At 36.0% G+C, this 26,503-nt stretch overlaps 1 protein-coding gene across 5 annotated transcripts in view; it reads left to right on the top strand.

The window, feature by feature from the left end:
• The window catches only part of TBC1D5 (TBC1 domain family member 5), a 313,398-nt gene that overhangs the window by 188,106 nt on the left and 98,789 nt on the right, over positions 1 to 26,503 (top strand). For all 5 annotated transcript variants that reach the window (XM_088163893.1, XM_088163900.1, XM_088163888.1 and 2 more), the window contains 3 exons: positions 438 to 488; positions 582 to 651; positions 5,916 to 6,088. In XM_088163893.1, the coding sequence (XP_088020019.1) occupies positions 438 to 488; positions 582 to 651; positions 5,916 to 6,088 (294 nt within the window). The remainder of the gene's footprint in view (positions 1 to 437; positions 489 to 581; positions 652 to 5,915; positions 6,089 to 26,503) is intronic.

Genomic DNA, 26,503 nt, shown 5'->3' with positions numbered 1-26,503 from the left:
CACTGATTAATTGCTGTTAAAGTACAATAAAAATACAGGCTATTAAAACAAAATAAATTAATGTTTTGATACTGCATATTTGACCAGTAACCATATTTTTTTGTTTGTTTGGGATAAACAGTGATAGATTGTGCAGCAATCAATTATTCTAGATCAAGCATATTCAAATAATACATTGTGACATTCAGTAATTTGTTATTTGGAATAATTAGATGGTTACTTCATTGTAGTGCAGACAAGGCAGCTAATTTGTTTTTGATCTTTATAAAAAGGAAAGACTTCATTTGTTCAATGGAGTTGCTCTTTTTAATTAAAAAGGCTAGTTTTCTCATTTGCACTTTATATGAAAGTTGGCTTATAAACACATAATAGTACATGCAGAATGCTGACCAAAAATAAACACTCACATTTGGATTGTTCACTGTTGCCTTTTTCAGTGAGGAAATGAAAGTTCTTTTGAATCCTGAATATCTGGAACATGATGCCTAGTAAGTTTTAACAAGTTTCTTTACATTCAATTTGCTCTTATTTGTAATTGACACCATTATTTAACACCAAGTCTCTGGGTTGCTCCCTTTCAGTGCAATGTTCACACGTCTTATGAAAACAGCAGAGCATTGGTTTTCAACTTTTGAACATGACAGTCAGAAGGTAAATACTGCTTTAAAATGTACTTACTGTGTTTTTAAGCAAATGTGATTTAAATATGACTGATGTTATTTGAATCTAACTAGACATCTCTTAACTTGGTTAAAGCTGTCTCAAACAAGTTAACAATCCTTAAAAATTCTTCAGAATTTGGTCGTAAGCACTTGTGGAATGTCTCCAGGTGAGAGTTCCTATGTGTTGAAAGATCACTTGGTAATCAAAAGCCAAGTGTACAAGCACGTATTTTTCTGTATATAAGTGATGTCCTTGCATAACATTTGAAAGAGTGCCTGTCACAGGCACTTCTGTATACCCAAAACCTATGCAAATATCATGTTAAATAAATGCCTATAGATAAAGTCTTAAGGTGTTAATTATTTTCAGCTATTTACAAACAATTTGCTGTGAAACCAAGACTTTAACTATAGACTGTCTGTCAAAGGTCAAGGTATATCTTTCCCTGACAAAATCACTCTATTTCCTTCAATTTTTTCTTCTTATACTCAGGATATTCAAACAGAGAGAATGTGTGTGCCTTCAGATCTCTTGTGTATCTGTACGGACGCTACTGAATTTAGTATGTTGTGGCTTTCATAAAAAAGCTTTTGCAGTGTTCTGAGTTTAGTTCTATAGAACTCTCCTTTGCAGGGAGACCGTCTGGTCCTTGCCTGAATGTTTTCATGCGTGGCAGGAAGGACAATTCCCTCAGTCAGTTGCTCAAGATTTCATTTGACTACTTATTTTCTTGTGTCTTTCCATCTTTATGTTTCTTTTTTTTTTTTTTTTTTTTTTTTTTAATTTCTGGAAAATTATTTGTGTGATGGAGCATATATATGGAGGCTCTAGCAAAATATTATTAACAGTATTATGGTTATTGCCAAGACTTTCAATGTATTGTATCCTGAAAGAGTTGGCCTCCAAACTTAGTTTCAGTTTGATTCACTTCAGCATTTTTCACATGGAACATGGGGGAAATACCTAGAGTTAACAAACTCTAATGAGAATTTGGTTGGTTGTGGATGTCCATATGTGTGCACCTAAACCTGTAGTTGCAAACTGTAATTAGGGAGTATTAGTTTGAATGGTGATTTTGTCAGTCTAATGAAGAAAAAGTTGTTCACCAAAGACTCATTTAAAACCATCTATTTCCTTTAAATACTTAAACTATTATATATTTTATCAGATCCAGAGCATTGGCGTCTTAGCCTAAACTATCTGCAGTTATAAATTATTTGGATTTTTATATAATTTCAGTAGCTAGGGATAAAGCATATGAGATACAAATTTTATGAAGTTACTACATAGGCACTTTTATTTCAATAACAAGGCTGTGAGATATGTTTCTTTGAGTGTAGCTTTTCAAAATTCAGTGTATTCAGATGTATTTGTTCCAATTTCTGTGACAGAGGTGGCAAAGTCTGAGGTGGGATTTCATTCCAGGAAATAACTAGGTCTGCTTACAGATTTGCAGTGCTTGGGTAGAAGGTGAAAGTTTACATTGCCCTTTCCAGTCCTTTCATGGCATAAAAAATTAACAGTGCAAAGAGAATGGATTAATATCTAGTTGTTTGTTCTTGTTCTTTGCAAACATGTATAATCTTTAATAATCCTTTCTTGTACATACGCCTTTTACAATCATGACTTTGGGAGTTAGCTGCGTAGTAAAGTGTGAATCTTCACAAAGAAAGCAATAAAAGTGTGTGCTCTGAGAGACATGTTACATTTTACAGCCTCTAACAGTTGTTTCCATTTCTCCCAATTGCTATTAGAGGAGCTTCTCCAGCTAATCCATTCCCTAGTGGTTAATGAGAGAAATCTGTCCTCAGTTTATACTTGTACTATGTCCTAGCCTCTCTTTACTGCTGTAGCATTTGTTTCCTAAATGCGTGAACACATAAATTGTGTTAGCATCGCCTACCAGCCATTCCAGTTCGTGTTGTGGTAGGTAATGTTTTGTGGCAGGACTTGGTGACTCTGTTCCAAATACTTAGCTAAAGTTTTCAGGTGCATTTCGCTGGTATTCATATTTAAACTGGTCTTAAATAAGTGAATCTGGTGCTCTCCTATAAACAATATATAGCACATTCTGAGCCATCAATCATTTTTTCTTTTTATTGCGAACTACATCCTTTTAGTATTGATCATTTATATTTCATGTTAGTAATAGATGACTAAACACATGCACTCACATTTTTTTGCAAGACCTGAAGGCTCACAAAAAGAAAATGGGTGTTTTCTCCCACGTGGCAAATAATTATGTGGTGAGTATGAGCAGGGGCACAGTATTGTGTTGTCCACTTGGCTTTAGGCACAGGCACTGTGAGTCATTTCTAGTTAAACATTTTGGCGGCTTGGTTTTATTAGTTTATTTGAGCATCTTTCTGTTTGGGCTGTTTGTTTCACACCAGCTATGTGATTTTTGGAGCAATTTCAACTGACTAGAGGTATTGTCATTTTCTCAACCAAATTGCATGAGAGGAAGGCAACAGACACGACTTTGTTGCACTGTAGTCATCCACTGAGCTTCTTGGTGGAGTACACCGAATCTGGAGGCATGGATAGGCAAGGCTTTGTTATTGGCTGCAGCTGCTTCCTCACAGATTCTGTCATGCCTTGAAGATTTCTGTTAATAGGGTTAATTTCTGAGATGCTGATAAACTGCATTTTGATGAATACCATTTACTTATCTCATGCTTTTAGAAATGGCAAGCCAGCATATACTATTGGATGCACTTAGCCATGTTTGATAGTCAGTCAGTCTGACAGTCAGCAATGTGTCAGTGCTGCATTATGCCAAGGTGCACAAATGCTGCAAGTGACAAATAACTCCAATTTTGGCACAGAGAAAGCTTGCATTAGTTTTGATATTCACAGTCTTTAGTCACTTGAGCCAGGGTTTAATAATCTGTCTTGTAATTTTGTAAAGATGGCTTGAAATCCACAGACAACTAATGGTGTAAAGACTAAACTGAGTAATAGCTAGTCTTTTCATATTACAAGTTCAAATAAGCAGAGGGATTCTGATGTTGAGCTTTCCATATAAGGTTTTATGTCTATAATAAAGAAAAGCTTAAAAACACAGGTCTGAGTCATCAGAGTTATGAATCCATGAAGTGGTCAAGCTGAAGTTAAAGTCAATTTGAATAAATCACAATAAAGTTCATACCCCAGATGTGTGCCAAATGATACAGCGTGCACAGTCTACAAATACATACAAATACATTACAGACTTTTAGGATTGGTTTCAAAGATAAATCCGTGTTTCTGAAAAAAAATATTACAGACTTATATTTAACATTTAGGCAGTATTACTATATCATGCTTTAAGAGTGGTTTTCTGTATAGAAGAAGATTTGTGGATACCTATTTTCAATATTTTGCATTCTTGTATATGACCAATATCGTGAAATGGGTGTGAAATTATAGGACATAGCCATACAATGCAGAAATAAAATTCAGGGTACAAAGATGGCTGCCCAGCTTGGTAAGAAAGAATTTAATAGAATAATTTAAAAAATAAGGTAGGAGAAATATCCTTTCTCAATCTACCTGCTGCTGTGAAGAACTTTGGTCTTTAACTAAGTACCAGGATTGCTTATTGGCCTCTGAGACAGTAGATGTTTTATTTTAAATTCGTATTTGATAGAATAGCAAAGATTTTGAATAAATACATGCCATGTCAGTGAGCCTTATTTGGCAGTCTGAGGGAGCTTTTGTCAAGTGATTTGCTGGAGTATCTTAAATTAATATGTCTTGGTACCACAATACCATGGTTAAACTACCACACTATAATAGACAGATCAGTCCCTTCTCTGCAATTGCCATAGCAAAGCAACAATTAAGCAGATTTTAGGACACAATTTTTAATCAATCAGGTCCTTAAATAGAAACATATTACCTGAAATCACTGCTCAACATCCTACCATATTTTCTGCAGTACAGAAATCAAGTAATTAAGAAAAGGTACTTCAAGCAAAGAAGATCAACACAAAAAATAGACTTTTTGGTAGACATTATTAAATGTTTGCTGCCCATTTGAATGTTAAACCATGTTTAAAGTGATAATAAATAAAATAACTGAAACTGAAAATAAGTGAAAATAACTACAGGAAACTACATTTGGAATAGCTTATACAACAAAAACAATCTTTATTTGTTATTGAATGTTGAAAATAATGCTGTTTTCACAGTATTGAAACAAGTGAATTTGTATTTAAACAATGTAAAGTGCAATGAAGTCTCCTGAAATTATTAACCCTTTGAGCTAGAAAATGCTTCTCTATTAGTGTAGTGAGCAAAAGTGTAGAAAAACAGCAATTGTTTTTCAAAGTGAAGCTTTTGAGTCAGAGGTCATGATGAGAAATTGTAGCAAAGTCATTGGAAAATTCTTCTCTTCTTACTATTCCAGTTTTCCATGTTTTATAACCTTAACATTGTTCCTAACAATTTTCTATTTAATTCTGTATTTCCCTGCCCCCCATGTTTCTCTCGCTAGGTTTAACTCATCCTTTTTTATTTTTCATTCTCCTTTTTACATGTTTCCTATTCAGTGCAGTTCATTACTTGCTGCATTCCTTTCTAGCATTTTGTCTCTTTTTCAATAGTAGTTCACTCTTTTGCAAGAAGAATGAATTTATTGCAGTATCATTTTCCAGGATGCTAATACTCCACTGATTTTGACTTGATGTGTGTTGTAGATCATGGTATAGTTTGCACAGCCCTCAGGTCCAACCAACTGCTGTCTCATTGTTTTATTTCTTTTTTCCTTTAAAAGTTTCTGATGCTTTATCAAAGCTGTGTAGGTTTTAAGGTAAAGCCATATTTTCTGTGCAAGGGAAGCCTGTTTAGAAAGGATTGTTTGAAAATAAGTTACTTCCTATTTGGTATGCAATTTATTGTCCTCTGAGGGCATATATTCTCTACTGAGTTACCATTCATCTGCTTTATTCTGGACTGACTCAGACTGCTGATATTAAAGCTAAAATAAAGCTGTCAACACTTTGTCAGAGCATGAAAAGTAAAGCATGCACGTAAAATTTGATGTGCAGAATGACGGGCACTCCTTGACACTCCTGGGAAGGGGAATCCCACAGTACCTTCTGCAGAAGTGGATACTTGAGATTCCTCTTCTGCTGTAAAAGAAATGAGTTATTACTGTGTTTATTTGGAAGCCAACGTTTACAACAAACAAAATCTGCACACAACCCCTTTACACAGTAAGGCTTCATGGGTTGTTCTTTTTTTCACCCTGTTTTCTGTGTCTGCAGGAGAAAGATGTGATGGTAACACCTATGCCCTTTGCAAGGCCACAGGATTTGGGGCCATCTATTGCTATTGTAGCAAAAGTTAATCAAATTCAGGATCATCTGCTGAAGAAACATGATATTGAGCTGTACATGCATCTGAACCGACTGGAAATTGCTCCACAGATTTATGGACTGTAAGTGTTTGCAAAGCACTATTTATTTTAATTCCTTGGGGTTTTTGTTTCGCTCTATTAGGAAATTTTTCCCCTTAAATTTTGGATTAGAGGAATGGGACTAAAAAGGAGTACTTACCTCTTAGAACTTACTTGTTTTGCAGCATTACAGTAAATGCCACCCCCACTGTTGCAGTTGTGACATTGGCATTTCCAGTGCAGAAAATGTCCATTCAGCTACATATTACAGACCCTGATGAGGACTCCCATACTTCCTGAATCAAGTACAGAGTGTACTTGGAGCTTGCCTGTGAGAACACATGGGATAATAGGACACAAAATAATATTAGCATTGAGTGGTTTATTTACTTAATTTTATCACTAGTTTAACATCAGTGAACTTTTCCCTGTTGTGTTATAGGGTTTTGGATTATGGTAAGACATGTTAAAATGAAAGCCATGAGCATGATAAATTGTCTGTGTACAGTCAGCCCAGGTATTCCCTTTTCCATGAAGCTGCTTCATATCCAGTCAGCTGTTTGTGAACTGTATACCCCCATTCCAGGGGGGCTTGTTGGGCCAGGTGTGGCTTTGGATGTGGCCTTATCCATGTGTTTGTGCAGTGCTGAATCCAAACTATTTATGGCCTTTGTAGTCAGTCTGGGTCAACACAGAGTGTGCAATTGGTGTGAACCATGAGTAATGGTGAAATGACCATTGTTTTGAAGAAGAATCTTGCCTTTATTGCCTGGAATTCTAGACATTTTCATCATTCCTTAAGGATTTGGCAAGCCATATGTGCTGTTGCAGGGACAGAGAAAATGACACTTTTTAATTTTTTTTTGCAGCGATTTAAAGTAAGATTGGCTTTGCCTTAAATGAAAAAAAAAGTATAGGTGTGAATTTCCAAATGCAATTGTGGATTTTAGCAAGTCAATAGAAAATAGAGAAAGGGAAGGAAAAGGTGACTCTGTAAATGTGAGGTCCTAACTGCAATACTTAACACTAAAGTCTAATTTGATGTTACTGTAAAATGAAAAAGTGCTGCAACATAATATACTCCCAAAAGAAGAGTTGAGCTACTTACTAATAACTTATATAAGGATGGTAAATGTAATTCTACAAATCTTACTTAAATACACTTTATAGGTATGAGTTACCTATAAGGGAGGAAAAATAAGCCAAATAAAGTCAAGGTATTAAAATTACAAAGAGGACAGATTGTCCTATTGCAATATTTTTTGCATAGTGTGTTTTCTTAATATCTTTAGTAGTCTAGAAGAAAAAGCAGGCATCCCTAATAAACTTCAGGGGTAGTAATGAATAAGTAGGCTGTATAAATATCAAGGAAAGCAAAAATACACTGTTTCATTTATGAAGACTTATGAAAACAAAGAGAGAATAAAATAAATTAAACTTCAGAAATTTGCAAACAGATATTTTGGGGCAAAAATAACTTGTAATGTAGGTATTCACATCGGTTTAAGATTTTGCCTTTCAGTAAGATAAATAATTGGAAGAAAAAATTATATTTTAGCTCTAAATGTAATATTATAATAACAGAAGAATGATTCAGTCTGGTGTGGCATAAATAGAACTGAATCTGAATAAAGAAATTTACAGTTAAGAGAATGAATTATGAGAGAGAGCTTCAGGCTGACTATCAGGAAAACCTTACAGGGAGCTGTTAGACTGTAAAATAATATATCAAAATTAACAAAGGAAAAACCATCAGAATGTTTTAAAAACAGGCTTTGAGAAGCTCTCAGAAATGGGTGGTATCATGCAGACAGAGTCTGCATTGGCAGAAGGGGAAAGTAGGTTACCTGTGAGGTCATATTCTTCCCTGATTTCTGATTTGATATAGACAGGAGAAAAAGAAGGGGAAAGGAGCATGACTGTGTTGTATTATTCTCACCTTTAATGATGTCTGAACTCTTCAGAGTATTGATTTCCAGTAGTGAGCCAACTGACAGTCTGAGACACTGTATCTTTTCCTGTATTTAACATTTCTTGAACTAGAAACAGCATTTCTTAAACATAGCTTATCAATAATTTCTTAACCTAACCAAACTGCAGAATTCATTTGAGTTTTTTGTTGAAGTTTATTATTTTGCTGAAGATTTGCCAACAATAAGTAGTCATCTGTCAGCCTTGATACCACTCAAAAAATAAACAAATGGTAGAAGGAAGACTGGGAACTTTGCTCAAAAGATATGATGGTGTTCCTAGAGAACAGGATCAACCTGAAAGGCCTGTATTTAGTAGCAGTCTAGCCTAACTTGCACAAGTTATAAAGTTCACTTATTTTAAAATTCGGCATTTTATACTTTGCATCTTTCTATAACCTTCTGGGGCAAAGCAAAAACAATTCTTTGGATTTTCATACAGTTGATTCCATGCTTTGATGTTTTCCAATGCTTCTTTTTATTTTTCAAACACTAGCATGATTTGATCTGCTGGGAAGTCAGGTACCCCAGCTGGTTGTACATTTCCATATTCAGAAACCATCCTTTACAATAAAATGTGATTATATACTTCCTGAAATTATGCTTACCTGCTTACAAGACCAAGTTTAACTAGCATTTCAGTATGTGAGGTACAAGTCATTAATTTTGGTTGCTGCCCAGTTTTGAGGTTTTTAGCTCAAAGCAGTAAATTGCCTTCTCTTCTAGAGCACAGCATTGAACAGACTTCACATTCCCTGGCTGTCTCATTCCATTGCTGACTGGGAAGAGAACCCAGTTAGGTACAGCAAGGTGTACTGGTCCTGGCTATGGCATTCTTCCATGCTCTGGAAGTTCAAGTTGGTGTCACAGACAGCAGCAGCCTTAGCACAGGAATTTCTGTATCTGGAAATTTTGAGACTGCACTTTCATTCACTTGCAGTCAGCACTGCTTGTCCCTGTGATAATTATTCAGCTGCTATTAATATCAGCTGAAATGGAACCAGCAATACAGAGATAAAGGGTTTGTGCCTTATCATTCCTCAGTTTTCTTGCCATGTCTCTAGCCTGGACCCCAAGATAAGGTTTTGCAGAATAACATTGTTTCACTTTACTGGTAGTACTGTGAATAGTCTAACCAAACTATAATAATTATCTAATCATATCTAATTTTGTAAAGTCAAGTACAAGAATGGTTTTAAAATAAAATGGAATTGATTACATTAATGGTTCAGTGACATACTTCCTGATAATAAACCTTTCTTTAAACAAAAAGAAAAAATTGCTAGGATTGAACATAAAGATTGGATATTCCAAAGGGTTGACAGATTGAATATTCAGGTTAATTTTAAAATTAGAAAAGTTAACAATGATTGATGTCCTAGATTAATTGGTACTCTGATCTTAATTTCTTTGACCCTTAACATCTAATTCACAATAAAATACAAAATATTGCAAAACAATACTGTGTAGTCTGCAGTGGCCAGTGTTTGCAGGGGCAAATTATCAGGTTAGGCTCTCAGCTTGAGAAAGGATGGGGTTTGAGGAAAGTCTTCATATACCTGTATTTTAGGGCATTATCTTCCATTTAAAGGAATTTGTAGTAGGCAACTTATTTTATACTTCACTGAAAAGATTAATCAACTGTAAAGGTCCCATATAATATTATGACCACTTTATTTTATGTATTGAGGGTGAATTATATTGCTCCAAATGAATTTCTCATGAAACTGCATGCAAGAAGTATAGCCAGATCATGTAAATATATATGTTATGTATATTTACAGTTGTAATATATCTATATATACAGATGTATAGAAATAATACACAGAAAGATAATGACAAGGCATAAGGATAAAAAGCCTCTGCCTCCTGCTGCCACTGTGCTCTGCAGCCATCAGTGAGGGACACGCTGCCCACTGCCCCTCCAGGGGCTGCAGGCTGGCACTACCACAGCTCTTCAGGAGAAAACCCCACCTCAGGAAGCACATAAAGAAATATAGAAGAGTGCAAACTAAGTTGCAGGGGAGCTAGACACGAGTGTAGATCTGAAGATAGCATTGGAAAGGTTATGTTATGGTAAAGTCAACAGCAGATGTGCTGCTGCAGTATTACTGTTCTTACTTGCTTTGCTGTGAGCACTGCTGTGGGGCATCCACCTGTTTTAGTTTCTCTCCCGTGCCATTATGGTACCAGGCAGTGTTCTTTTGCGTAATCAGATTGGTCTGTGGAGGGAGAATTTAAAGGATTTTACTTGTGTGGTAAAGGAACATAAATTATATTCACTATATCTGAAAAAGAAAAAAACCCCACTCTTTATCAGAATAAGAAATCTCATTGATTTACAGAAAAAGTAGATCAAAGATCACTCTTGAGAACTTTTCAGATCATGCAAGATGCCTGAGTTTATTTTGGATTCTCATACCAAAAGAAAATGAGATAATATATGACATGGTCCAAACCCATTACATTTCCTCTATAGCTTTTAATCCAGTGTCATCAATCAATTGGACAGCAATTACAATGAAAGCAACTTTGAGCTATTGTGCATGTAGTAGAGGAACCACCAAAATCTGGCCTTGCTGTTAAAAGGGAAATATCTGGCAGTGAGTATCTAGAAATGGGTAAGACAAATACAAAGCCTTTCTGAACAAAGCAATAATTCTCATTTGAATGTCCAGGACCAAATTAATCATTAATTTAGTATCTGGAACTGCTGTTGATTTCCAGAGCCTATTTTCTCTTTGAATTAAACAAAGCATTATATATAAAACAGATTTTTGATGGACGATAAATCCCACCTTATCTCTCAGTAGAGGATTTGTTGAGGATTTAGTGCCAGATGACCAGGCCTTTCTAAGAAATGTGTCCACTGTTGGTCCCACAAATTGCAAGGTGCATTCTACTGGGTTTTTAGATAGAGCATTTGGGGACTGACTCAGGCATCTGAAGCTGTTACAATGAATTCTATGTTGCATAGTGAATAAAAGTACTGTAAGAGGAAGCCTTTCTAATTTCTAAGTTATGTGACTGAAGGACACATCTGAAGCCACTTTAGAAAGCTACCATATGTTTTGATGGAGACAGGGATTGCCTCAGCTGCCCTACCAATTGTACTGCTATGGTTTACTAATTCAAATTGCTTCCTCTTTGTAAATAAATTCTTGAGGACAATTCTTGAAGATCAGAGTAGGTGTCTTACCTCTGGCAGCAAGCAAATCCTGTATAATAATGAAAGCTGCTTTTCTTCTGTTTTGTAGTAAGGCTACTCACCCTTTCATGTTCTTAAATGATAGATATGTGTTCCTTGTTGTTGAGTTCCTCAAAAAGCTTTCTAGTTCACTTATTAAAAAAAAAAGTGTATTTCATTTTGTGCTGCTTCTCATTGTGTATTAGGTAAAAAATTACAGTATGATGAACTTGAGATTTTATCCTTTTTCACAACTGTTACAAATAGTATTTTAGTTTTACCTCTGACTTTAAGATTTTAACATGTAAATAATGTAAAAGACCACTCTATAAACAGAATGAAGGATTGGTTGAGGTGTCAAAAGTGTTTGTCAGAGTTTTACTCTCCTGCTGCATAATTATGTGCTGAGAGGATAATGAGTAGTACTGGATGTCTGTGAGGATGGAATGCAGATTTGTCATTTTGTTGCTTCTTGATGCAGGTGATGTGCTTTCCATATGAAGTACAGGAGTTATCTTTATCTGGGAAGGAAACAAGCAAGAAAGCGTCCATTTTGACTTTTGTTGCATACCCTGAAAAGAAAAAAGGCTGGTAGCATTAAACATAAATTGGCTTAGAGACCACTGGATTTTAATACAATTAGTATCTTCTTAAACTTATGAGGAATTTAGTAGGAATATAGACAAGTGCTTGGAAGGCTCTTTGTCTTTCTTTTTTAATTTTTACTTAGATAGATAGTCGCTGTTGACTATAAAAGCAGAACAATGTAGAGAGAAGTTCTACTCCAGTAAGGAATTTAAGGTGCCATATATCAAGTGTTTACCTCCTCTTTACTTTATTTATACTTAAATCACATCAGCTGTTCAGGTTAACCAGGTACTGTTTTATTTAGTGCATCATTTTGTTTCTTTCAATGACATGGAATTTAGTCTAGAAAACTCATCTTGGAAATTGGTACAAAAAAGGCAATAAGTAGGTCAAGGAACTGTTGCAGAAAGTAACTATCTCAGCATATGCCTAAAAAATGAAACTGTGCTAACATGCCCATGCTGACATGATGTTAGAAGGCAAAATGCAGCACTTTGGACTTAAGCATTTATTAGTAACCAAGACATTTCCTGTAGAATCCAGTCCTGTGGATAATTCATATTTTGGTTAACCAGTGCTTCTTCTTCACTGCTTATTCTTACCAAGTCTATATGAATCAATTTAGGATGGTCATGCAGTCACATGTGACTAGCAACTCCTTAATTTTCCTGTGAATATGTACCTTCAGAAATTAAAATGAGGTATTGAAGAGAAATATGTATACCATCCAGCAGGGAAAGATCATCTTGTCATCAGTCCTCTAGATAAAAGTCAATATCCAATAGTTGTCTGAAGGCTAATAGAAACATCTCAAAATCTTTTGTGTCATCTTGATGCACTTAAAAAAGAGCCACACAAAGCAGACCCTCTGCTAGAATCCAACTAGACCAAGAGTAAGGGATAGTAACACAATTTAATGCACAAATTGTAAAATTTAGAAGCTATACCAAACTGGGATCTAGTGGGTAATGCAGCTAAGAAAATTTTGTTTGAAATCTTTAAACAGATCAGCATGAAATACTTAAATGCATAATGTTGGCCTGTTGGAAGCAGAGGTAAATCTCATTTTAACCTAAGGTTTTAACACTTTGTCATTATTCCATGTCAGAACAAACTAGGCCATTTTGGACTTTTATGGGGGGAGAAGGATGGCAAGGAATTGCATTTGAGAAAAAAGCAATTGGTAGTGAGCTGCCTTGAGGTGTAGGATGTCAGCTTTAGGGATAGCACAGTCTTCAGTCTGAGTCTCCCTTAGACCAGGAGGACACATTAGTCGTTTGGCTCTTCAGGGTCATTTTCATCTGAGTTCTTCATTTTAGCAGAAAATTATATCCTGAAACCACAATTCATCACTAATGAAAAAAATGTTGTTGAAAATTAGTGAAATAGTAATTCTGTAGGAATATGACCAGTCTGCATTTTCTGTAAAAGCATCTGATTGCCCAGTAGAATGCAGTTAATTGGGAAAATGAAAGGCAGTGTATGTCAGCATTGGGAAGAATACTTCCTTTTTGGGTTTTCTCCCCACCAAAGGAATAATTAACCAGGTAGTCAAGTCACTCTGCTTCCACTCCAGATACCAAAATTAGCTCTTGGATAGCCATTTCTACCCCTATGGACAGTGCTCTCCCTGCCCTTCAGTCTAACCAGGTGTTACAGACTGAGATGAGAGGTTTGGGCAAGGGAGGGGGAAAAGGTGGGGGGGAATCCTACAGATGACCTATAAAATTCCCCTTATGTGTTCTGAATTTTCTCTGGCAGTTGTTTTATTGGGAGTTCTTGAGTTAGAAAGATACATAACAGAGTTGGAAGTCCATGCAACAGTAAAAGATCCTGCCCTGAAAATAATGCAACAGTCTGTCCTAATTTTTAAAATGGGTGAGCTGGATAGTAGTTCTCTGTGACCTTGTGAACCTCTTTCCAACATCTTGTTAGAGTCGTAGAAGCCTCATCAGTAAAAAAAAAATCCTTGTTCCAAATAGGTGCATGCCTTGAGTATCTTTTCTGGTTCTGATGTGGTTTTGAGCAAGAATTTTTAAAAGTACCCTATGAAATATTAAAGCAAGCCATCCATATCCGAAGAATAAAATCCATTAACGCAGGTCACAGGAATAGGTTTCTGAAGAGTAGTGCTGTTAATTAGGTTGCACAATTTTGTGTAACTTTTGCATATTGTATGAATTCACAATATTTTAGTCTAGGTAAAGCATGAAAAATTATGTTTGAGAAATATTTCTAAGAATAGAATTATTTCGCCAAACTAATGCTGTAAAAATGGGGAGAATATTTCATCACACCTCATACTGAATGTAATAGCAAGAGGCCCTAAAGGGTTAAGGTACATAACTTAGCAGGAAGACTCCACAGATTTTGGCAAGAATAGAAAATCAGTGCACAGCATTACAAAATAGAGTTGTCTAGTGAAAAAGAACAAAAGCAGACAAGAGTAGGAGCTTTTCTCCAATACATATTTTGAAATCAATGAACGAGTCGTACTTGAATCTTTACAGAAAGCCAAGGGTGCTGCCCTTCTGTATTCTTTCTCTGAAAACACTCTCAGCATAGCATTTGCAGCTTGGTATTGACTGCCAGTGAAGACTGCCTTGAACTTCCAGATAGCACTGTTTCTAAGAAAAGAAGGCTGTGGATGCATCTACACTTTGTTGTTCACTATGGAATGTATTGTTAGCAGAACAGCAATTCTTCCCAAATTTCAGAGAAGCAAAATGGCATCACCCAATATTACATCAGCTTGGGAAGTTCATGAGGGAGCATTGCCTTTCATATACCTTTATACTGTCATCTGTCACTTTTAATGATCTGCTTTTCTTTACTTCTTATCACCTTATTTGAGATTAGGACCGTGGTTAGCATATTTCCTTTGATTACCTTTTGTACACTTTTTTGTCTGAAAAATGTCCAATACAATGATCTTTGAATGCCACAGAAGCAATATCTTTTGCTCTTGATATTGAGAAAGGGGAGAGAGAAAAGAAATTTCATTTTTTCTGGGTTTTAAGCTCACAAGATAATATAGTACAGAAAATATAAGATAATGAAGCTCCTGCAGCTTCTGACTGCTTGTTACTCCTACCAGTAAAGCTACCATGTTTTTATTCACAGAAGTGGAGAAGTTAGTAAAAAATATTTTCATACTTTGGATAAATCTATACACATGTGCAGTGTAGCAGAAGAACTTTGTAACATGTTGTATTTTATGAAATATCTTTACAGTGTTTAACTCAGAATTCCACACATCTAAACAAAGTCTTTAGTTGTTCACAGCATACATCAGTGAATGTTGTGTGAGCTATTAGGGTCTAAGCTTGGGCCTTGAAGTTTATTCTGTTTCTAACAAGTACATGTAGGAATGACAGGCAAAAACTACTATCAGGTTCAGGGGATTTTTTACTAATGGAAATACACCTGGCTAGAAGTATATGGGATATTTTAAATCAAAGAATTCTCATTGTCTTACTTATCTATGAGAGAAATCACAAAAGAGTAATGTCAGCAGAAGAAAATAATCCTCACAGAAAACTTACAACATAATAATGTGCTTAATATCTAGAAACATTAATGATGATGGTTATATTTGTATTGACTGAGCAGTAGAAAAGATAATGGCATCTTTGACTTTAGCAATTCATGTATTAGTATTAATGGTTTGACATGCTACTTATTGAAAAACTGCTTAAAATAATTGAAATAGATTTAATTCTCCTTTTTCTTACTTCAGTAGTTGTAATCAGAAAAACCTTTTTGATGGTGTAATCCCAAATCCAACTGAAGTACGTAGTTATACATCCTGCTTTAATGTACATTTGAGCTCTGGGGCTCTCATGCTGAAACACATTCCCTGATTTATCTTCTGTCTAAACTATTTCTTACATTATGACTCTGTGCTGCAGCCTTTGATATTCCCTGTGACATCATGAGACAGCTGTGTTACATTGTGTTTAAGCAGTACTAAACCTTTAAACTTTAAACGAATATTTTTCTTCTCAGAGGTATAAATAGAATATGTAATAAGCATCTGTGGGATATGCAATTAATGTCACTTGTGAGGAAAGGCCTTCATGATGCACTTGGGTTTTGGCACTCTTAAATTATGAGATCTTTACTACACTCATGGGATAAATTCCATATCCCCCAGATGCTTATTATGTATCTTCCATCTCCCTTAATTCCTATTAGCTGGATTAGTAGTTGTTGTGATGTTGAGGTTTATGGTAATTTAACTGGGGTGGTTCTCAGTAATCAATAAATAAACTTCAAAAGTTTAGTAATTTTTATTTTCTAGCAATTCCAGTGTGTATAGCTATAACAGTTTACATTAAGTGCTAGTTGGATATAGCAAAAACTTTGGTCATCTGTACATACTGGTCTATCCATTACCTAAATTTCAAAAAACCAAGCAAATTTATAAAAGCAAAATATTTCAATAGCAAAAGATGAGCTGAATTGAAATGCCGTGATGTGACTAATATTACCTTCAACACCCACAAATGTTTAAAAAAAATAGTTTACATAGAGAATAAATATTTTTTGCTAAATGATGATATTATTAATGTTCTAGTCACAGTCATTATCTGGAGAGTTTGTCAAACTGGTACAGAATGGCCTAGATTAGTTGTCAACTCAGGAGCAAATAAGATTTTTAAAAGACTCAATAAAGTCCAGTGATTAATTGCTATATATTCTGATTCATGCCTATCCCATTTTATCTAATTTAATAAAAGTCTAAAATGATGATTAATCCTTTCACATCAGCAGTTGCTGGTACATCCATTACATGTCCAATCTGAATTCCTCTGCCAAGGAGTTAACTACTATTTTGAACTTGGTGTGAAAAATATCATTATAAATTTCATTAACCTGATCATCAAATCTAAAAAAGTCAACTCGTAAAATCCATTACTACATATCATGCATCGAAGATTAAAAACTGGTCCTTAGTGGGCAGGAATAGCCAGGATTTAATTCCCACAGCATATGTTTAAAGTGCTCATACGACATTATTGTATCTGTAATTATCAGAATTTTATGTTTATTAACCCAAGTGAATTAAGAATCTTGTTTTGCGTAGAATTTAGCACGCGTGTTAAATTGACCATTAATTCAGGGCCTATCAATGTGTATATATTTACCACAAATGCAAAGATACTTGTTTGACATATTGTAATCATTTCAGCTTTTAGAGGATTGTCTTCCTTTAATTTTTTCTTCTCAGACACGATAATTTACTTTTTCATTGCTTCCAGTTGGCTGTCTTGGTGTGGATCCCAATGGGTGACAGTGATATAAGTTCTACTTCAAGTAGTCCTTCTGTGGGAAACTTGGAGTATTTTGTGTTAGCACTATGTCTCAAGCATAACTATGTCTTCTTCTACACTAAGGTGTTTTTTTCCCATCCATGCTTAGATCCAAGAGACATCTCTCCATGCTGTATGGTAAAGGTGCCTTAGCCCAGAAATACCCACAAAGCCTTGCAGATTCAGGGTGGATTTGTCATTTATTTTTGTGAGTGTTGCTCAAGTTGGAAATTCACTAAATGCATGAAAAATATGCCGTGGGAGATCTGTGAGAAGCTGAATTCCCCCATCGTGGTGCTGGGGCAAGGCATGGAGTACCAACAGTTTCCTTAGGAAACAGCAGCCCCAGCCTGGCCAGCACCCCAGGAAACCCCACCTGAGCTGTGCCCAAGGCGTAAATGCTTTTGGAGTAGTGTATGGAATGCATACACTTTTCTTTCTGGAAAAACCAGAAAGAGTTGGGACAGACAGCTGTTCTCTGGTTTGTTTTTCTCTCATGGCTGCAAGCTGCGGACCCACTGCTGGCTCCCGGCAGAAGGATGAAAGTCACATGGTTTGAGAAAATAGGAACTGTGGGGGTTTTGCCAAACCAAAACCATCACTATTTTATTATTTCCTTTTATTTTCTTCATTGGAACCAATGTGGAAATGCAGCTCCCTTCTGGAAGAGGTTTGTGAGTGCAGGATGCGCCCGGGCTGCGAGACGGAGGCACAGCAGGTGCCGGATGGCAGTGCCCCAGCAGTGCTGCAGGGAGCTGTGCAGCCTCACAGCTTGGTGTAGTTTCACCTTACACATCCCTCCTTGGCCTGTCCTAATGGCTTTGCCCATCTGCCTTACCCCTGCTCAGATGTTCTGCAGAAACAGCATTCTGTGTTGCAAAACATTTCTCCATGGGAAGAGTTGACAAACATGGGAACAGGCTGCCCAGGGAAGTAGTGGGGTTGCCATCCCTGGAGATATATAAAGGGGGTGTGGAACTTAGGTATGTATCGTGCTAGGTTGGACTTGATGATCTTAGAGGTCTTTTCCAACCTCAGTGATAATACAATATTATAAGAAGAGTTGAAATTAGAAAGAGTGGAAAGGCCCGTTTTTATCTACAGCATATCTACCTGGTGAAATGTGCTTTTCTCCCTCTATTTTCAGACAACTAGTGCCAGTATTTCAATAGCTAGTCGTGGCAGTGCAAAAGTATTTCAGAACATCTAGGTGATTCATCAGAGGTATATATCACATATTCAGATTATCAGGTGTTGGACTTGGAAATGCACATTTGCACCATAGTACAGCTTAGATTCTACTCAGAAAATGAAAGAAGGAGAGCACCTAGGTGATTTTAGTCTTGGATGGACCAAAATTTATATCTAAGGCTCACCTTTAAATAAAAAAAAAATTGTCCATTGTAAAATCCTTGCCTTTAATAAACTTCTTCATTAAATTAGCTTTAATTTATCTTTTGATCCATCTTTGATCTAATTTATCTTTTGATCTATTAAATGTTGAAATTAGAGCAGCTTTTTCTTCTAGGAAATGGTTTAAATAATCTGTCTGCAGGACTTTATATAACACCAGCACGAGTAAAAAATCCTCAATAGAGGTTGCAGGTAAATGTATGTGATGTAGTAGCAACTCCCAGAAATTTATCTCTATACTTCATGGGCTGGAATAATACTCAGCTTTATTTCATAGGGGCCTTCCTATAAAATTTTGTAACTTGTATCATTTTATGAACATTATAGAGACTTGTTTTCTTAACTTTGTGGAAGAGTTAATATTCATTTTCTCCTGTGGCAAAAGACGAGCAATACTACGTTTCCTTAAGGAAGTTTTAAGAGCTCAAGACCCTTTTTTAGTTTTGCTCTCTTTTTGCATTTCAACAGTTCCCATTCCACTGAAAAATTTCAGGTATCATTAGTTGGCTTTTGGTGTGTGTCCATTCCTGAGAAAATTGCAGTATTTTCTCTTGAGATGCTTTCAGTAAATAGAATTTGGCTTGAATGCTGAAGCACCTCACAACAGAAGTCAACTATAATAAATTTTTTCACCAGTATATCTGAATCTTCCAAGTACCTAGTCATTTATATTTTATTAAATCTCAAAAACTGGTAACAGTTACATGATTTTCATAATTAGCACATTTAGTTTGGTAGCAAACTAAACTACCATCAGAAGACCAGACAACATGGTAAATATGTGTTTAGTAAGAGGGAAGAAAGTTGGAGAGATGGTTAAATGACATACTGTGTGAACGTTTTGCTGGAAGGGGAGGAGAATGTGGGAGGGGAGAGATGGAGAGACCAGACATGAGACCTCACCAGCTGAATTGCTGAACCTGGAGAATATGAGGTGTGTTTGCAATGTAGCTCAGTCATTAAATAATGCACAAGGGTTTATCTCATATGGCCAGTTGCAGCACTCGCCTGGTAGTCAAAGGATGAAATAAATATCCAATGTGTAAACCAAAGCATATGTAAAATAGGTAAACATAGGGTAGCCTTGAACACAGTTTCTCATTCTTTGTCTATGTGTAGGTGTGGATAAAGTCTTACATATGCAGAAACTGTTAAAACCCAAATTATTTAGCTAACTCCTAAGTAACAGACTGGCAAAAAAAATCTGGTTTCACTGATTTCGCTATGAGTAAGGGGAGAAAGAAGGTTCTTCTTTTTTTCCCATTTCCTCTAGTTATAAAAATTACAGTGATTACACATCATAAAGCCTATCTGTAATAAAACGCATCAGCTGGCCAAGGTTTTCATCGCTCACTCAATAATCCATTAATACAGCAACGCTGCCCAGGCATCTTTATAATACCAACTCGGAGGTAATTTTAATCAGCTAGACCAGCTGGTATTTAACAGCAGCTGCTGGAGACGCCACAAATATACTCAATAGCTGACATCTTTATTTGCAGTTTTTCAAGGGGAGAAGAGATCCTCCTGTGGTTACTTATATTAAGCTTCTTCTTTTTTTTTATATAAGTATTGGTACCAGAGGGTAATACCTGAATGAAAGCAGAAATAGAGTTAATGCAAAAAATAAAAAATACATTCTTGGAATCAGAGGGCTTTTTCATGAAGTCCTCCTCATAAATGAAATAAAAAATAAAGCGTGGATGCCAGCTTTGTTGGAGTTTAGAACCTTTTCCTGGTACATTTACACTAATCTCAGACATGGCTTGCGGCATAAAATGTACTCTGCAGTGCTGCATCGCCCTATCTTACTGAAGCTTTCATGTCTCTCCACGATATAAATATGTGATAAATAGTGCTCTTGGTAGGAAAAAAAGTGATGCTTGCTCACATGTGTTCAATTTTAACTGACATGTACTTCTTTTGTCCTCAGTTTTGGCTTAGAGCGTCTGCATGCAGGAGTGTATATGTATATATCCACGCTTAAAGACACGGGTGTTTGTGTATAAATAATATACAATATGTTTATTTGTACTTCTCATCTCTTATAAGGCTAGAGATGAAATCAGCAACTGAATAAAGCACCACTCTCTGCAGCAGTAAATGTGGAATACTATTTCACGTTGGATTTGGGGGGGGGGAACAAGCAGAGGCAACACAAAGTTAACAGTCACAAACACATTATAAATAAAAATTTAATTACACTTGGGGGAGCTTGGCTTACAAAGCTCACAAATCCATAATGGAGCTTGCTGGTAATAAAGGCCTGATCTGTTTGTTAAACTCCAATATTCCTGTCCTCTGTATCACTTCTTTTATATAAAACTTCAGTTTCTGCATTGATTACCAATTGCAAAAAGGACTGACTTCACTGGTAAACAGTTTTTTTCTGTCAGATACCAAATGCCATATTTCTTTATTAAGAAAATAGTTATGACTCCTAGGTAGGGCAGGGGAGGTGCCATGAGAAGTGTAAGTATATCTATTTTTGTTGACTATTTATAATATGTCATGGATGAGATATATCATGGATGAGATCTGTGTTTAATATGAATTTGAGTTTCTGAAGAGAGGCTTTTGTTAATTTATAAACAAATTCTGAGGTAGAAGCTTCTTTGTCATGAAGATTTCAATAAATGCTTGTAATAGTTTAAATGAATATGAACATTGAAGAAAACCCAGTACTATTAAGCTGGTGTGTTTCTAGGACAGTAGCAGTGAAAAGTAGTACATGGTCTTCATTTTTCTTCTTTCTTTCATTTCAAAATCTCATGTTGAAAAAAGCTGATGGTGTAAGGAACAAACCTGAGTACATAGATATAAATCCCTAAGCAAATTTGGGGCTATAGTAGTCATTTGCAGGTACTCATTTGTTAGTCCCAGTGAGTTACCTCTCTGTAGTCAAATATGGATCTGTCTGAGACTGTGATTGACTACTGCAAATTAAAATCCAGTGACAGAATGGATTACTGAGGTTGCAGTTTGACTAAAAAATACTTAGCAAGCATGTTTTCTCTTATTTGTAGTGAAAACATTCTGTTGAAGTTTGTTTAGTATGTTTGACAACAGACAGTTTGATATATTGCTGGGCACAGCAGTAGGTTGGACTTGAGTAGTATTAGCTTTCACTGTTTTGATTAATTGTAATTGTTTCGATGAAAAGGCATGTTTTACGTACAACTCATAGTTCTGGAAAACAGAAGTCAACTTGCAAGATCTGTAATTACTGTTCTGAGTTAGCATATAAAAAAAGCTTGGAGAACATGCAGGCAAATCACAGTAGGGTTTTTTTCTATGTCTGTTTATTTTGTATGGGATTGCATTTTGTAGCTTTTGTACACTGTTTCTTGTCTGAGGAAATAAATCTTAGGTTTTATCTCTTCTTGTATGCTGCAGTGTGCTTTTAGATATATTTCTGAGTTCCACATTGTAGTTTCTATCTTGGTATGGTGAAATTTTAATATGTTTTCCTTCATCAGTAACAACAACAACAAAGGTCAACCTGGAGACTCCCCTGTCTCCTCACATCCCTGCACGTTCCTGAAGGGAAGGAAAACATATCTGTTTATCTTTAAATTCTGTTTACTCTGGTTAGAAACAGACTGCCTTCTCCCACTCTCAGAATGAATTTTCTAGTTTTCCTAAGATACTTCTTTTTTTAATTTTTTTTTTGTTAATAAATATTTTATTTTCAGTGTATCATCAGGAAAGGGAAATAGATGATTATTTTTGTATTTAGGTAAAAAAAATTTCAGTGATGTGTTTAGATGTAAGCCAATACCAGCATAGGAAAGGATGTCAACTATTATTACTAATACCATCTTTCATTTATATAGTGCTTTCATCCTAAAAGATTGTGGTTTCTAGAAAATGTAGATTTAAGCCAAAAACACAATTAAAAATATATCTCCTTGTCCTAGCATGTTAGCTTCGAAGTATTGTTTGTCAGTTTAACAGACAGTATCAAAATATCTTTCTTTTGCTTTGCAGATGCAAAAATGTACTATGAACTGAATATGCTGAAAGTACTGTTAAACCATCTCTAGAAGGAGAGAAAATTGGTTTTATAGGTTCCTCATTTTATGACATGCTTTCTTCTCAGATTTTAATATTTTGCAACATGTTCTGAAAGGAGAAATGAATAGATAGTGGTTTTCTATATCTGAAACATGTAGGGGCATCACAACCTACCTGAATTGTTCCCTAGACAGTATTAAAAAGAAAGCAGTAATATCTAAATTGTGGAGGGAGGCAACTAGGTTTCTAAGTGTGGTGCCAATGTTTGTAGTCAACAATGAGACATAAAAAAAATTGTAGCCCATGTTGATAGCAGCAGGGTTTGAGTTTTGTGTTATTAGAGCTTGCCTAAAAGTATTAACACACAACTCATGTATAGCCTTCATATAAACTATGTTCTATTATATATTTTGGGGGGAAATAAAAATCTGTAAAGCATGAAATTGTGGTGTTACAAAACGATTATTTCTAAAAGTGAATTATCTTGTCTCATAGTAGTACTAGCTTGGATTGCTATGTTAGATGTCAGGTGGTTTATTTCTGAGCAAAATACAAATTAATAAGTGTACATTTTAATACTTACCCAAACCAGTGACAAGAAAATAAATACTACTTTTTATTTACCTTGCAGTTAACAACCATGTGTCATTGCGGCATCTTTTATGGAAAGGAACTTTATTTAAGTAGCATAAACTTGTTGGATGGGCTTCAATTAAATGATGATTTGTTAATGCAAATGTGTAGCGAATGACTGGTAGTACATCTGTCTCTTCATCCATAGGCCATTACTGTGCAGCATTAGCACATGATTGTAAAAAACTGGAAATCATTATATGCAGGTAGTACATATTCAATCAATTCTGACCTTATGTCTCTGACGAAATAAAAAAAGAGGATGCAATTTAAATGATATTTAATCTGAACAAAAAAAAGGCGGGGGGAGAGAATCTTTGAATATCGACGATTCAAGCTGTTAGATGATGTGAGGTGACTGCTGTTTGGAATTGATTGTTATTGGTGGCCCCAGTGGGGAACAGCCAGCACATTAATCCTCTCTTACTCCTCCCTCATGCTCCTCCAATCCAAATAGTATTTTTGTTTATATTAGGAAATAAATACTATTCTGTTTATTTTAAAATTCCTTCCTTTTTTTTTTACACCTCTTTTGGAGATTGAAAGGAAAAAGCTCTGTATTGATGACCAATGTTAGCCAGCTAAGCAGGCAGTGACAATTAATACAACAAAAAATCGTACAATTAGCTTCAGTTCCATAAGTGTCTAATGAGCCATTTGTCAGTCTTTTGGTGAAATAAACTACTCTATCTTAATTCTCCACTCTTGCAGCAAATAAATAGAAGTTATTAAATACCCGGCCACCAATAAAATCTAATTTACTTTTGCAGGGCATGGCAGAACTCCTTGCATATGTAAAATGAGCAAGTTATTTACAAACAACTTGTGATACTAATACAAAAATATAAAAAGAGAATTTCAATGTTAACTGCTTTCATTCTGCACTAGATGTTTTCTTCCTGATTGGTTTAATCATTTAAATATATAATTACTCCTAAAGGCATATGAGTTGAAATGACTTCTCCTGGCGTGATTAACTCATAAAGCCAAAATGAACCTTCAGAGAAGAACCTTCAGAGAAATTGCAGAGATTGCAGCTGAAGTCCCTGCCACTGCTGGGGAGGACAACATGCGCATTTCCAGCTGGGAACGCATCCCTGCTGCTGTTCCATCCCTGACCCTTCTGGCCTTATTTGTGTCACCACCACCTTTCCACAAAGAGGCAGCACCTCAGCAATTGCAGGTCAGGTGCTGTTGGGGCTGGTGGGGTTGGAGCCAACACAGCTGGTCTGACAGCAGCTCCTCATCCAGCCCCTTGTGACCAGTGGTAGCCAGCAGATCTGCTCATGCTCCAAGCAGTGCCATACCTCACCAGAGGTGGGCAGGGAAGCAGTGGGATGTCTAGTCTGAGGGATCCAAGGAAGGCTACCTGCAGAACCTCTAATTGTGCAGAGCAGGGCTATTCTGCTTTTCCTTTCCCATTCTAGTAGACTCTTTGTAACGTAAGCTGATGGAAATATTTCAGACCACCTGACTTCTTCCTTACTCTTCATTTTAACAAAAGTTTGAATTTGACTCTGGCTCACTTTTGTGATATATATCTGGCCATCTGTCTTGCCAGGCTGGTTTTCAAGCTGACAGTAACTTGGTATTTTTAAAAAAAGACAAAAGGAAGACAGGACGGAGCATGATGTGTGGACAGAGCCAAGTTGCTAGGTCTCAGAGTAGAAGAGAATATTTGAAATTACAGAAGACACAAAAGAGGCAAGTCTTACTAAAGAAGCAAGGGTAGAGGGATGGCAGAGCTGCTGGTAGGTGCATGTTTGTGGAGAGAGTGAGTAGAGGGTATCTGTGTGAATGAGGAAAGGCCTCGCTTTACTGAACTAGGCTTGAAGAAAGCCTGAGATTTTTTTCATCAGGTTGAAATACATGCTTAGAAGAGTGCCATGCCAGTTCCATTGCTTCCAAGTGGAGAGATGTTGCATAGGAGAAAGCAACTCTGTTTGGAAAGCCAAAACTGATTTGGGAATTCCATACAGTGGGTTTCAAAGCTAGCTACAGTGTTTCATTATAATGCTCATTTCAAGATGGTAGTTTTTTATGATGGTCTGTATTTACAAAGGTAACAAGCCAAGTTCAGACAAATGTTGAACGAAAAGAATCATGATGAATGAATTCTCAGGAAATTGTGGGCAGTTTCAATTTAGACAGTTCCTAAATTAGTAATAGAAACCCTCAGTATAAAGCTGGCACTAACCATTCAAGAATTTGAGTGTAAGTGAGAAGACAGCTTTTTTAGGGGAACAGTGAAATAATTGAAGAGGGTGATGTACAAGAGGAGTGGGAGAAAGTTGTCTTTGAGGAAAAGAAAATGTTTAAGTTGTAATTTATAGGGGAGATTTAGTAGATCTTTTGTATCCTCACACAGTTTTGACCTAATGTAACAAGCTTATTATGATCATACTTTCAGATGAAAGAGTGAAACTTGCTGCATTTTTCTGGGTTTGATCATACTGTTTTGAGGTCCTTTGGGGCAGTTACTTCTAGTTTCCTAATGAAATAACTACACTCAGAAAAAATTATTTAATTCCAGTGCTTATGTTAGTAATCCTTGTGAGTAGTACCATCACCCTGTGACCGATTGTGTTTGCTTGGCATTCAGGTATTATGCACTATGTGTTTGCACACACACAAAGTGGATTCGAGTTCTTTCTTTGCTTTACATTTCAGTTGGCTTTTGAAGGTTGTATTTTCAGAGTATGGACCTTCAATCTTGAAAGACTGTAGTATACTCTCCTAAGCAACACAGATACATTGAGGGTAACACATTTACTACACTTTGGTTTTCCTTGAAATTATTATTAGAAAATTTTATCCTTTCCCTAATTCCCTCAGTATGTAGATTACCACTGTAGCATTGGCAGGTGGCAGCTGGAAAGATTTTTTTTATTATGCCTGCCATACATGTTATAATATTTTCTGTAGCAAATAATGTACTTAAGGTCAAAATTCGAGATCTGTTACGAGCAACTGTTTTCACTGTTCCTTCACTCCAAGTCATCTCCTTTGAACTCCTTTGTTCTTAACTCAGACTTTAAAGAAAAGCTGCTATTCATTAGAAGAATAGCAGTCAACTGCAGTCATAATTACAGACACAACTAAATGGTTAAATATATATTTTTATGGAAGTATTTTCTTTTTGTATTTGTGTAACAAGCAGATTCTACCAGTACTCTGTCCTTGAATAGAATCAAATTAGGACTGGTCACATTATTATTCTGAGGACTTAGAATTTGCAGCTTACTGGCATTTTAAAAAATGAAGACTGGAGTAGTCTGAGAAATTTTTGAAGGGGCTAAAATCCTCAAAAACAGTTACCCCTCCAAGTTTTATG

This window comes from Sturnus vulgaris, chromosome 1, assembly GCF_052056855.1.
Source record: "Sturnus vulgaris isolate bStuVul1 chromosome 1, bStuVul1.hap1, whole genome shotgun sequence".
NCBI classification, from domain to species: domain Eukaryota; kingdom Metazoa; phylum Chordata; class Aves; order Passeriformes; family Sturnidae; genus Sturnus; species Sturnus vulgaris.
This window is presented reverse-complemented; position numbering and strand designations above follow the sequence as displayed.